At 39.9% G+C, this 14,291-nt stretch overlaps 1 protein-coding gene across 1 annotated transcript in view; it reads right to left on the bottom strand.

Moving 5' to 3' along the window:
* Nucleotides 1-11,032: 11,032 nt before the first annotated feature.
* Nucleotides 11,033-14,291, bottom strand: part of LOC127527453 (zinc finger protein 501-like) — a 34,441-nt gene continuing 31,182 nt past the window's right edge. The window contains exon 3 of the mRNA XM_051926293.1: nt 11,033-12,588. Within this exon, the coding sequence (XP_051782253.1) occupies nt 11,495-12,588 (1,094 nt within the window). The 3' untranslated portion in view covers nt 11,033-11,494. The remainder of the gene's footprint in view (nt 12,589-14,291) is intronic.

Below are 14,291 nucleotides of genomic sequence, written 5' to 3'. Positions count from 1 at the left end.
CTATCCTTGAACTAGCTAGCGCTGCGGCACCGTGTCCTCACATGTTTAATTATTAACAATACAGATTATTTAAATGAAGTTAAAGTTTTATCTGTATACTATAAGCAACATATTTTGCTGCATTTCATCTTAAAAATGATATTGTCATCATACGCGCTTTATAAAGTAGCGCAGGTTGTGCAATATTATAACTGTAGTGTAAGTTTACAGTGAGGTGATTGTACTTATAAGTACAAACAGTTCTACAAGGAGCACTTGATGGACTGATTGAGTGCGTTTATAGTTATTGGGATGAAACTGTTTCTGAAACGCGAGGTCCGTACAGGAAAGGCTTTGACGCTTTTTGCCATGGTTGAGGTAGTGTGTACTTGAAACTGTATACCGATAATTCTCTTTCCGATCATCTGCTTCTGTGATTCACACTCAGATACAGTGATATAAATACTCCGAGTGGTGCAGTGAGAGTAATATGGAAAAAGATGATCCACAGTGGCAACCCTTAACGGGAACAGCAAAAAGAAGAACAAGATGCAGTGAGCGTAACAACGCTAAAGCAGTTATGGTATTTGGAATACTATGGCTATTCCCTGGACCATTATATTGCTACAGGTTAATTACAATCAGATGCATTACACTAATAAACAATATGCAGTTAGTTTCAGTGTATTTATAAAGCCGCGTCAGGAATGTGGAGCTAAGAAAGAAAGGATGAGCACACAGGAACAGCAGTTTGACCATTCTGTGGACCATTATATTGTTACAGGTTAATTACAATCAGATGCATTAAATTTATGAACGATATGCGGTTAATTTCAGTGTATTTGATAAAGCCGCCGCCGTGGATGTGGATCTAAGAAAGAGTAACCACACAGGAACAGTAGCACTGCTTTGACGCTGGGTGCCGCCAGTCTGCAAAACCAAGCGGAGAAATTGCGTACGCCAAGGAATGAGTTACCGTGGAAATGTGCGTGGCTTTATGCCAAGTTTAGGTTTTATACATCGCGATTTGAGCGTGGAAAGGTTCGTACGCAACATTTCTGTGCGTACGCACCGTTTATACATGAGGCCCCTGCTGTTCTAAATCCACTGAACATATTACACCTCTTCTCTCTCAACTTCACTGGCTCCCTGTTCACTACAGAATACAATACACAATACTGCTGTGAACATTTAAAGCTCTCCACATCCTCACTGATCTCCTCCAGACTTACACTCCTCTCGCTCACTCAGATCCTCATCTGCAGCTCGACTTTCAGTACCGCACATCAAACTCAGTTCAATGGGAGCTCGAGCGTTTCTCATTGTGCTCCTCAACTCAGGAATTCTCTTCCCTCTCATATACGTCAGCTTGATTCAATAACACATTTTAAAACTACCCTCAAAACTTATCTTTTCAAACTGGCATACCAGTTGTGAATTTTGCACTGTTACTGACAGTAATCTTTGTTTGTCTTTCTTTTAACAGTGAAATGATACACTCAATGACAAAAATAAACAATTTTATTGTATACAAATTGGCTTAATAATTTCTGAAAAATTTTCACTCATTCCTTTCTCAATCTCTCTCTCTGTCTCTCACACTCACACACACACACACGTGGTTACTTAAATATATACATTATAGGATCTGCCTTACATAGCTTTTTCCGTGTGTTGCCACTCTGTAATTTGAGAGTATTCAGTCTGGCAATATGGTGCAGCCTTAGTTTGTGGAAGACAGACACAATTAAAGACGTGAGCATAAAATGATGGTCGTCAATTTCAAACTGTTTCTGTGCTCCTTGTGAAAAAACACATCATCTGAACCAATCTCAGCCCAAACAAACTGATTGATCACAGATACACTGACAGCTTGCCTTAATGTTGACTGTCAGATAACACGCTCAGCTACTTTGACCACCTTGACTGTACCCTCAGAAGGAATCATCAAACCTCCTTTGTTTTTTAATGTGAGCAAATGGTAACTTTGATCATATGATGCCGGTACAGCATCTGTTACCAAACTAGCACGGCACACATCACAGGACAGCTTTCTCAAAATCCCGTCTAAGGGCTACCTCCCACTGCTTCCTGAGGTGGATTTCTTGGGGAAACTTTCAAAGTTTGAGAAATGTTAACAGCTAACAACAATCTACATAGTTAGTGACTAAATACGTTTAGCCAGATAGCTTTGCTATCTTAGCCTGGCATAGCTAAAGTTAAGATTATAAAATGGGATTTTCTAATGGCCAAATTTAACCAAAACAATTGTTCAGCTTTACCTATGAAATGTAATCCCTGTGATCTGGTTTGGAGCGTACAGTGGTTTGTACAATCCCAAGCAGCACACGCGTGAGGCATCTTTATCCATTACTTCAATCCACAGCAGTGCCACATGCAATATGGTGGCGACGTTGACGTACAGTGCTGCTGGTCATGAGGCGTCTAGTAATTCTATGTCTATGCTGTGGACACCTTGGGATTGGGGTTTCTGTGTTTAAAATTTATGTTAGCAAATACTGGAAAAGAAGGAAATTTTAGAATATTACAAATGGGTCCTCAGGGCACAATTAATAGGTTACAACATACAGATGTTCTGCAGCAATTAAAGTAAATTGAGCCTTGTAAATTGAAGCAAACAATTTGCACAGGTGTACCAACTTCTGTTGATTACTTAAAAACCCTTGGTCTGTCTTAAAACCGATCGACTACCATTTTAATAATGCTGCACTTGTTTCTTCCCAAAATGTATACTGTATGACAATCGCAATTAATAAACAGTACAGTTTTTTTTTGAAATACTTCAAGTGTATCAAATGTTCATAAGAAGTTCATCAAAAAGACAAAAGGCTAGCAAGCTAACCAAGTTTACAAGTGAAAGACACATTGTGCTGTTAAGCTAACATGCCTGTTGTTTACTAAGCAGCAATTTCAAATTTTTATCTTTTTCCAATCAAACTTGTAAACTGCTTTTCTCGGCCAATTTTGATTGGTGGTCAATTGATTGAAGCATCCCTAATGTTTTGTATTGTCATACTGATGTAGGCTTTTTATTTATTTATCTATTTATCCTAAAGTATTGACTCAGGCGCCGCCGCGAGTGGCAGTCTTTCCAGCAGCTCCGTGTACGACTTCATCTTCCTACCTTTGTATCTCTTTTATCTATTTCACTGATCACTCCTACCACTTTCTTTTATGTGGACTCGTTCCCTGGACACTTTTTACTACTTTTTACTACTTGGACATGGATTTTTACATAAATTGGTGTATAATTTTTAACAAATTATCTGAGAAGTGGAATTTTGTGGATTTGATTGGAATTTAATTCGGTTTCCTTTCATTTCCAATTATTTTCCTCTTGAGCTGGCTGCATTTCCATTTACAATTCACATTCCAGAAAGTGAACTGGAATTGACCATTCAATTCATGAATGTCCCCAACCCCGACTTTACTGTTCAAAAGGCGTTATATCAAATAAAGGGAACGTGAGGCGTCAAACAAAAGTCGCATTGCAGTTGCACGTACAGCCAGCAGAGTTCAGACGTGACCCACGGAGCCTCGCTTGGCGTTTTAGGCACCTGATATAAAATAAAACAAGAAATCATTGAGTGCCAGGAAATTGACCGGTGCTGCCCCTTCGCTTTAGGTGGCGATCCAGTCGTACTGTAAGGGGCAGTGGGATGTGATGTGTGGTGCCAGACATGGCTTTTTATTTTCTTGATTCTAGTGGGAAACCGTCCACACGTCTTACACCTAGACAGGAGATGGACTTTATTATTGTTGAACGTGAACATCCATAGAGCACCATTAAACTTTTGGATTATTTACTTACTGGCTGTAGATTTTGCACTTCGATGCACTTTTGGGTCTTGAACCCATGTCTGGGATTGTTTTTGAGTAAAATCACTTACCACATTGCACCAGCCCTTGCTGACTGTTTGTGTTCTTGTTACATTTTGGATGGTTCTGGGTTCAGCAGCTGCTAAAGGATGTGGAGCCAATCCGTACCATCACAAGCCAAATCAAAGAGGTAATGGCTTGAAATGGCATCTCCTTGTCTGTTACTCCAACACTGTTTTGAACCCAAGTCCTCAGTCGCTCATACATATCCTGGATAATTGTCACATACTTCTCTGGTCCTCCTTTCTCATGCACCCTCCAGACCACGACATGACACTCAATCACAACTCTTTTCCAAATCAATAAACACCATATGAAGTCCTTTCTGCTCTTTATTTTATTTTTATTTTACTTTTATTTTTTGGCAAACAAATCATACTAGGCTCTGTTCTATTCAGTCAGTTCGCTCTCTGATCACAAGTCAGCTCAGTCCAGAATCGAGACCGGTCACAGATCTGTGAATGCTTGAATAATACTGAAGCCATATTTAGTATGCAGAGCCATTCACGCTGAAAGTGTCCTAAATCACGACACACCTTACTTACTAAGACACAAATGCTACAATACATTTCTTAATTGAGCACACAGCAGTCCCTTTCATATTTCCATTTTTTAAATCCTGTATATTGCCCTTTGTCAATGTCCACCATCAAACTCCCCATCCAAGTCAAAAGTCCATTTGCTCCATTGCTGTGTCTGCTGGTCTGGTGCTCTGACCCATCAGCCATTCTTCATTCTCGCCGCTCTTGTTCTTGACTGGACGCTACGTAACCATCCTTGAATTTCCACAATCTTCTCGAGACACACGGATCACTCGCAAAACTTTAAAATCGATCAGTCCAGGCACAAAGTTTCCCCTGTTGAGCTCATCTGATCCTCTGAAGTTGCAGTGTGTGGCGCCCCCCCTGTCCGTCATTACATTTTAATTCAAGGCTCTTCAGTCTCCATCTTAAGACTTCAGACTAGTTATTCCTCTAGTGAACTTTGTCATCTTCATGCTGTGCGACTCTTCATCTTTTCTATCATCTTCTGTCCTCACTTATTTCTCTTTTGATTCACTGAAAGGCACTATATACAGTATGCTATCATTTAGTCCCTTGTGTTTTGGCCATGTAGTCACCACCTCAACTGCTTCTTCTAAGACTCCATCGGTCATTCTTGATGAGCTCTTCCCTTCACACTTGTTGGTCCAGTCCTTCTGATTTCTCTCATATTTCCGTAATCCCTACTGGTCACTTTTGGGGTTGGTCACCTCTGTCAAGGCTCTGATGTGTGGTCTAAATTTAAGATCTCATTTAAGAAAGAAACATCCTCTAATAGGACAATTCAGTAATCAGGCTGGAGAAAAGCTGTTCATTGTATCTTTGAATTACTCCTCAGCAAAATACCTTGGAGGGAGCATTCGTCAAAAGCAGTCCATTATATCATAGTTAGAATGGTCGGAGAAACAAAGGCTAGAGGTTCATTTTATAAACTGTTGAATTTACATACTGTGTCAATCAATGCATACATTTCACTCTGGTTGGTTTGTTGGTTTACACCCATATATTTAAATAGAATAAAAGTATATTATATTATATTCAGGTTCTTCTTATACCTTTTGAGATGAGACACCATCCTTGAAATGTCTGTGCATATAACAATTGTCCATTCTCATTGTCATCTACTGATTTCTTAATCATCTCTTAGTCCTCCTCCTTTAGTTCATTTTGTATATTACATCAGCCTTTCTTCTGGTACATTCTTTATTTACTTGACCATCTCAGTATTTTTCCTAAACCAATTCTTATATTTCAGTCTACATTTTGTTGTTCACTTGACCTTAATTTGGTTTCCCACACTTATTAACCCTTTATGATATTTCTTTAAGATGAATGCTATGTTACCCTAAAATTATTCTTCCACAAATGGACATTCTCTGTCACAGTCAACTGATGTAATAATAATTAATAATTCATTACATTTATATAGCGCTTTTCTCAGTACTCAAAGCGCAATCCACACAGGGAGGAACCGGGAAGCGAACCCACAATCTTCCACAGTCTCCTTACTGCAAAGCAGCAGCAGCACTACCACTGCGCCACCTGTGAGGATGTAGTGGACCCATCTACTGGGTGAGGTCACTTTATTAAACCACCCATGTCAGCACCAGCATCATGAGACCAAGTCAAGTGAACAAAACATCTAAAAACATCAGTGGACAGAAAATTCACAGTTCAGAGACATGAAGGTTAGGCCAAGTTTGCCCCTGGCGTGTGTGTGTGTTTGTGTGTGTCCATCCTGTGGTGAACTGCCATCCTGTCCAGATGTTGTTCCTGCCTTGCAGGACGTGATTGCTGGGAGAAGCTCCAGTTGCCCCACCACTCTGCTCAGGATGAGCAGGTTTGAAAAATTGAGAAATGCAGTATTTGTTTTAACAATGCGTTTGTTTATAACTTTTCTCTTGTAGTAATATTTATGTGAGAAACATGCTTGAATGGAAAAAAAAAATTATTATGTGTCCATTATTATGAGTCTCTTTATGACTGCACTGTCATTATCATAACATTCCTCTTCTGGTGTCCCAGTGTGGTACCCATTTTCTAATTTAGGTCCTCAGATTAAAATGTTTAAGACCCCCCCACAGGTGTAGAGACTAGAGAAGTGATTCCCAAATTCATCTGTGGAGCGACTACAGCACCACAGCTGTTTCACAAGGCAGCACTATAGAGACCTTGGCCAGCCGATGTTCTTGAAGGAGCAGGAGGAGCATCACAGTGTGCTTCCCATTCAGGGCCGAGAGAGATTTCTGAGTTTTCGAGGACTTGTATATATGGAAAGGGCTGAAGCAGAGTCCAGTTTTTTTTTTTTTTTTTTAAGACTGCTAATAACTGTTTATGAACTGAATTAACATCAAGTTAAGTGCCTTTATTATTTTTTTAAATTTTTGTTTTGCCATTCTCTCAATAAGATTTTTTTTGTACCATACACTTTTCACTGAGAACTATGAATTCTTTTTAAAACAAGTTATTGTCAAATAAAAATCTTCCTTTTCTTTGTACATGTGCCGCTCTTGTGCCTCTCTTATTACACCCGAGACCCCCAACTACTAGCAGGCCATCTGCTCCGGCAGGTGACTTGCGACAGACTGGACAAACAAGAGGAGACCATTCAGTCCATCAAGCCCGTTGGTTTAGCTAATAGCCACGTTGTCAGTGTCTCGTCCTGATTCTTTAGTAATTTTTCATTTCTCTGTCCAACTCTTTTTAACATAAAATGTTCCTTTTCATTTTCACGTGAGGAAAATCACTTCAATCTCCTGGGAATTTTACTATACAGTCCTTCCCATTTGAGACTGCATGGAGACGGAGCCCACCCTAGAATTCTGTATTTCACCATACTTGGTGTTCTTAGTCCCTTATTTTGACACAAACAAATCAGGCAGACAGTGTGGTGCAGTGGTTAGGCTTACTTATGGGTTCAAAGCCCACTACTGACATTGTGTGTGACCCTGAGCAACTCACTTTACACGCCGGCACTCGAATTGGAAGAAATGCAACCAGTTGTATCTGAAATGTTAATGGATAAAGACGTCAGCCAAATTGGTAAATGGTTACCAAGTGAAAGCTTGAAGTCATCACGTCTGTTGGACTGCTACAAGTGGTCTGCGAATATAAGATTCTTAATTTCTTAACTAACTGCAGTCCCTAAAGGAAATGAGACGAAGCTCTCAAGGTAATAAACTCAAAGAGTGAAAGTCAAGTCAGTCCCAGTCAATGAGGGTTGAATATGTGAGGTACAATACAGACAGGGTGACAGGTAACAGTGGCACTGCTGCTTTTGGTATTTCTTCTTATCTCCCATCTACCAAAAAAGGGTAGTTTGTACCTTTTGCGTTGAGTTCATGTCACAGCTGATCTGATAACACGTTAAAACACATCTGGTATTGTTAAATGATCGTTTTTGTTAACATCTCTCATCTTCAGATTTTCACGTACTTGTTGTCCATGTCATGAAAGTCCAGGAGCTCTTCCTTGACTTGTCAGATTTCTTTGTCCTCTCGTTGATGAGGTTTCTACCGCTTTTGTTAAAGGTACAGTATTTGTTTAGCCACTTTAGTATTATTTCCAATCGAGATGGGTTTCTGTTGATGTCCTTCTACATTTTTCTTTTGCTGTACATTTGGAGTAATCTTCTTTATGGTTTGGATGCCCTTTGGCTTTTGTCATCCCTTTCAATCTGCAGCACCTCCAAGATGTCTCTCTTTTGTTATTCATTCACCTTTGAGAATTGGTTGGTTTTTGAGGAGATCCCACTAGTGAGTTCATAGTTGAGGGATTATTTCTAAATTTTCTTTTCATAAACATCTGGTTGGCTGCCTGAAGCTTTCATGGTGGCATACATGTCCCACACCATATGAGGCCCTTCATGTTCTCTTCATCCCCACTCTTTGCCCATTCTATTCTCATGACTTCTGCATTTTGACTATTGCATTTTTGTTTTGCTGTTCTTTTAAGATTACTCTTATTAGTTTTTCTTTGTTAATTATTCTAATTAAAGATGTAATGTTATCAGTTATCTAATATTCACAATGAATTTTCTGAATTCTAACGTCTGGCCAAACTGACCCTTTATCCGTTTTTCTGTTCTCATCTATTGTTGCCTTGACTAATTAAAGATGTAATGTTATCAGTTATCTAATATTCACAATGAATTTTCTGAATTCTAACGTCTGGCCAAACTGACCCTTTATCCGTTTTTCTGTTCTCATCTATTGTTGCCTTGAACCACCTTGTGCTGCTGTGATGAGGCGTTCATCTTCTGCTTGTGGTTTGCCCCTTATGAACCATCCATGGGGAAGTTAATCTACAAGGTGCTGTTACAGGAGGACAGCACACTTCCCACTGTATTTGTGGTCCTGTCAGTTGTTTCTCCTTTTCTGTTCGTCTGATTTTTTTTTTTTAATCTGCCTTCTGCTGCATGGCATGTTATATTGTGTCCATATGCATATGGATGAGTTTGTTTGATCATAGAGGGTGTTGGGAGTTTTCTTATCAAAGTGGTAAATGATGTGCACGTCACATGGGGATGATATTGAGGGTCTCTGTTACTGCATCACAGAATATATTAACTTCTGGGTCATCACAATGATAGCCACAAAGATGGGACATTGTTTTCTCAACAACAGGCCCTGGAATAGTAAAGATCTAAAAGGTCTACTGAACGAGAGTAATCAAATTCAGTGACAAAGAGGCTCTGAAGGATGTACAGCGTGTGCTAAAGAAAAAGCTGAGTGAATTAACACCAGCTTACAAAGCTAAAATTGAAAAGAAACTCACTCAGAAGAACATGAAGGATGTCTGGAATGGATTGGGCATAATTACGGGACTCAATCAATCCAGAGCTTGAGTGCTAGAGGCGGATGTGGATAAAGTTAACATCCTGAATAGATTTTTCTTCCCACTGCCATCTTCTTCCAATGACCATCCCCACTACATCAACAACTCTATCTATCTATCTAACTCCTACCATGTCAACTGGAATGGCCAGTGACAGCGTGGACTGTCCGTAACTGAAGACCAAGTAAGGAGACAACTGAGGAAGCTACACACTGGAAAAGCTGTGGGACCTGAAGGAGTTGGTCCTTGAGCTCTTAACGCATGTGCTGACCAACTTTGTGGTGTCCTCTGTCACCTGTTCAGTGTGTCTTTGGGGCTCCAGAAAGTGCCACTGCTGTGGAAAATATCCTGCATTATTCCTGTTCCAAAGAAAGCAGGTGCCTCTTCATCTAATGACAACACACCATTGGCACTGATGTCTCACATCATGAAGACCTCTGAGAGGCTGGTCCTGGACTATACGAGTCCTCTTGTGGTAGACCACTTGGACCCAACTGCAGTTTCCCTACTGGTCAAAGATTGGGGTGGATGATAGAATTATCTGTCTGCTCTAAAAGACTTAATGTCACCAAGATAAAGCTGGCCGCACTGTGAGGATTCTGTTTTTTGATTTCTCCAGTGCCTTCAATACCATCCAGCCATCCCTGTTAAGGGGTAAACTCAGAGATATGCAGGCAGATGCAGTCTTGTCCTTGATAAGAGACAATCTGTCAGGTCTCAGTTTGTGAGTCTCAAGGACTGTGTGAGCAACACTGGAGCAACACAAGGAACAGTCCTGTCTCTTTTTCTCTTCACTCTGTAAACCTAACACACATCTGTAAATATAACACCAGGCCACGTCACTTACAGAAATTCTCAGATGATTCTGCATTTATGGGGTTTCATGAGACAGAGGAGAGGAGTCAAGTGGAGAAGTTTGGCTAATGGTGAAGAAAGGAATGTGTGCAACTTAACATGAGCAAAACCAAGGAACTGGTTATTGACTTTCACTGCACCAAAGAGTTTCTATGACCTGTCACCTTTCAGGAAGTGGATGTGGAGATGGTCCACTCCCGCAGGTACTTGGGGATCCATATCAATGACAGGTTCAACTGGTCTCATAACACAGAGGAACCATATAAGAAAGGGAAGAGCAAGTTCTTCTTCCTTATGAGTCTGTATTCCTTTAATGCGGGAATTGACATCCTTCACATCTTCTATAACTCTGAGATGGTCAGTGTGATTTTCTATGCTGTGGTGTGCTGGGTTGGTAACATTACTTTAAGAGAGGCCCACTGATTCAACAAGCTAATTAAAAAGGCAAGCTCAGTTATGGGACACACTCCAGACCCCCTGGAGTCCATAGCAAAGGAGAGAATTAAAACAAAAGTGAATGCCATTATGAACAAAGCTGCACATCCTCTCTGTAACACAACAACACTGAGGACTTTCAGCCAACAAATTATTCACCAGAAATGTGTCAAGTAACACTGTGGGGGCTGCTTTATACCAACAGCAATACACTTGCATCATGAACACCTCTCTGGGATAGGAAAGTCAGAAATGTCTTCCTTTTTTAATCATTCTGGGATGTGTTCAGACTATAGTATGTGTGTGTATGTTTATTAATTGAACTCTTTAATAATAATAACAATTCTTTACATTTATATAGCGCTTTTCTCACTACTCAAAGCGCTCATGTATTTGCGTATTTAAAGAGCTTCTGTAAAATGCCAAATTTCCCCCTGGGGACAAATAAAGTTCTATCTGTCGAATTTGTGGTTTAATACTTTTCACACTGCTGCTGTTGTTATTCTTTTAAATTTGCTGCCAGAACTCAGCCTAAGTCATACGTTGTCCCTAAAAGTGCTTCCTTCTGTGGTTTGAATATATCGATGGTAATTGGTAGGATGTCAGATGGGCATGTGAGTTATTTATTGGTAAAGTCTGTTGATCTCAGCACCACTAGCACAATCTCAATTGTTTTATTCCACATCTCACTAATCTCAGAATGCATTTCTTAGTTTTATTTTTTGACTTTCCACTTTGAGTATGGAGTAATCATTTAAAACTGAAACTTCAATGATCCCCCACGTTATCAGATTCTTTAACTTTTTGACTATTTCTGACATGTATTTTCCTGTCAGTTGGTATTGTTACGTGCCAAGTGACTAACGCTTTCTCATTTTCTGTTTTTTAGTCTTGAGTGTGGTCTCAATGCATCTCTGAGACTGGCAAGTTCTATTTCTTGCCTACTTTCAAGTAAAGTGATCCTGAAAGTTGGTGGTGTCTCTGTGTGCATGAATTTTCATATGTCTCTGACGACTGGCACGAAAGGTGAATTTTTTTCCACATTCTGAACAGCAATATGGCTTCTCATCCGAATGAATTCCTGTGTGCTTTTGAAGACCACCACTGGAGGTAAATTCCTTTCCACATTCAGAACAGCGATATGGCTTCTCTCCAGTGTGAATTCTTTTGTGAACGTTAAGACTGCCATTGGTGGTGAATCGTTTGCCACATTCAGCACAGCAATATGGCCTTTCTCCACTATGAATTCTTGTGTGTGTCTTCAAATTGCTACGGCGGAGAAATTGTCTTCCACATTCGGAGCACCCATATGGCTTCTCTCCTGTATGGATTGCTCTGTGTTTCTGAAGACCACCACTGGAGGTGAATTCTTTTCCACATTCAGGACAGCGATATGGCTTCTGCCCAGTGTGAATCCTTCTGTGAACATGAAGACTGCCACTAGTAGTGAATCCTTTACCACATTCACAACAACAGTATGGTTTCTGCCCATTATGAATTCTCATGTGGGTGTTAAGAGTGCTTGTTTGCAAGAACCGCCTGCCACATTCAGGACAGCTGTATGGCTTTTGTCCAGTGTGAATTCTTGTGTGTGATTGAAGACCAAAAAACTGTGAAAATTTCTTTCCACATTTAGGACAGCAGTATGGCTTCTCTCCAGTGTGAATTCTTGTGTGAATGCGAAGACAACTATGGGAAGAGAACCGCTTGCCACATTCAGAACAGCAATGTGGCTTCTTTCTTGAAGGACTATCATGCTTATCCCTGAGTTTACTTTTTGGATTAAACCTTTTCTTCTGCTCTTGTAAAACAGACAAAGCAGATGAATTTGTACTGCACCTCTGTTCCTTGGTGTTCCTTTCATCAGCCCTTGTTAGTCTCACAACAGACAAGGAACTCCGCTGCAAAGTGGCCAGCGTCAAAAGCTCAAGTCCCGATTTTAATATCTTTGCATTTTCATGTTGCTGTGTTTGTTCTGGTCTGCACTGCTTAGATGTCTGAGGAAATGAAGATGAGGAGATGGTGCCAATGTCTTGTAAATCTGCAGAAACATACCAATGCACAATGAAAAGTCTGGAGATTTTCCAATAGGAGAGATCTTTCAAAGTAGAATAGCTTATGCCTGTTGAAATAAACTCCATTCACAGAAGAGCACCAACACCAGCTCTTACATTCTTTATTTAACATTACAAGTAGTCACCATATACGAAGGACATTCAAAAAGTTTCCGAAGTTTTACATTTTCGTTGGAAATGGTGAAGGCGGGAGGAGTAGTAATTGGATATTAAAATGTTGGTACCAACAGGGAAAATCACATCGAAAACAAGGGTGACTATGTAGAAAAGTGATGTAACTTGTTTTTGAAATTCTTAAGAAATAGTGTTAAAAAAAGTGCAGAAACTTTTTGAACATCCCTTGTAAAAACTGTATTAAGCTCACTTCCAGTTATGTAAAAATTGCATTAAGCTCACTTCTACTTAAATGCTGAGTGCACTATACATTAGTTAGCTATATACTGTAACAAAGAAGAAATGTGTGCATAAGGCTTAAAATGTTTTTGCTCATTAATTGGAAATAAAAGTCAATATCAATTTGTGTGACATGATGATATAGGAATGTAAGATTATTTAGATAGATATGCAGCTCTTTGTTGTGAAGTGGAATCCCAATGGTAGCAAAAATGGGTGTAAGATCTCCTAAAAGAACCATGAAGGCAGGCCAGGACACTAACCATCATACTGGAGGAGACTCACCCCAAACCCAGCTAGTTCTCACAGCGACCAAGAGGCTTTGGCCTAGCAAGCTTCAAACGTGGGGAGTCAGAAAAATAACCTGAAATGTCCTAAAATACATCAGAAGCTGCACAAGAAATGGAATAAGGGCAGCAAAGAATCGTTATAAAGGAAAGATTTACAAAAAATATATATAATGAAAACCTCAAAAGAGGAAAAATAGACAAAAGGAGTTTTCTAGAAGGAAATCCTACAACCAACAAATCCCCATAATAATAATTCTTTATATTTATATAGCACTTTTCTCACTACTCAAAGTGCTTTTCATAGTGAGTAAGGAGGGACTTCAACTACCACTAATGTGCATCATCCACCTGGGTGATGAGACAGCAGCCATTTTTTTGCACCAGTACACTCACTACACATTTGCTGTTAGATGGCCAGTTAGAGACAGGGGATGATTAGAGGGCCACAATTACCAAGCCAATTTAACCTGCATATTAAGATACAGTGCATCTGGAAAGTATTCACAGCGCATCACTTTTTCCACATTTTGTTATGTTACAGCCTTATTCCAAAATGGATTAAATTCATTTTTTTCCTCAGAATTCTACACACAACACCCCATAATGACAACATGAAAAACGTTTACTTGAGGTTTTTGCAAATTTATTAAAAATAAAAAAACTGAGAAAGCACATGTACATAAGTATTCACAGCCTTTGCTGTGAAGCTCAAAATTGAGCTCAGGTGCATCCTGTTTCCCCTGATCATCCTTGAGATGCTTCTGCAGCTTAATTGGAGTCCACCTGTGGTAAATTCAGCTGACTGGACATGATTTGGAAAGGCACACACCGGTCTATATAAGGTCCCACATTTGACAGGTCATGTCAAAGCACAAACCAAGCATGAAGTCAAAGGAATTGTCTGTAGACCTCTGAGACAGGATTGTCTCAAGGCACAAATCTGGGGAAAAATTTCTGCTGCTTTGAAGGTCCCAAAGAGCACAGTG

This window comes from Erpetoichthys calabaricus, chromosome 1 (genome assembly GCF_900747795.2).
Source record: "Erpetoichthys calabaricus chromosome 1, fErpCal1.3, whole genome shotgun sequence".
In the NCBI taxonomy this organism is placed as follows: domain Eukaryota; kingdom Metazoa; phylum Chordata; class Cladistia; order Polypteriformes; family Polypteridae; genus Erpetoichthys; species Erpetoichthys calabaricus.
This window is presented reverse-complemented; position numbering and strand designations above follow the sequence as displayed.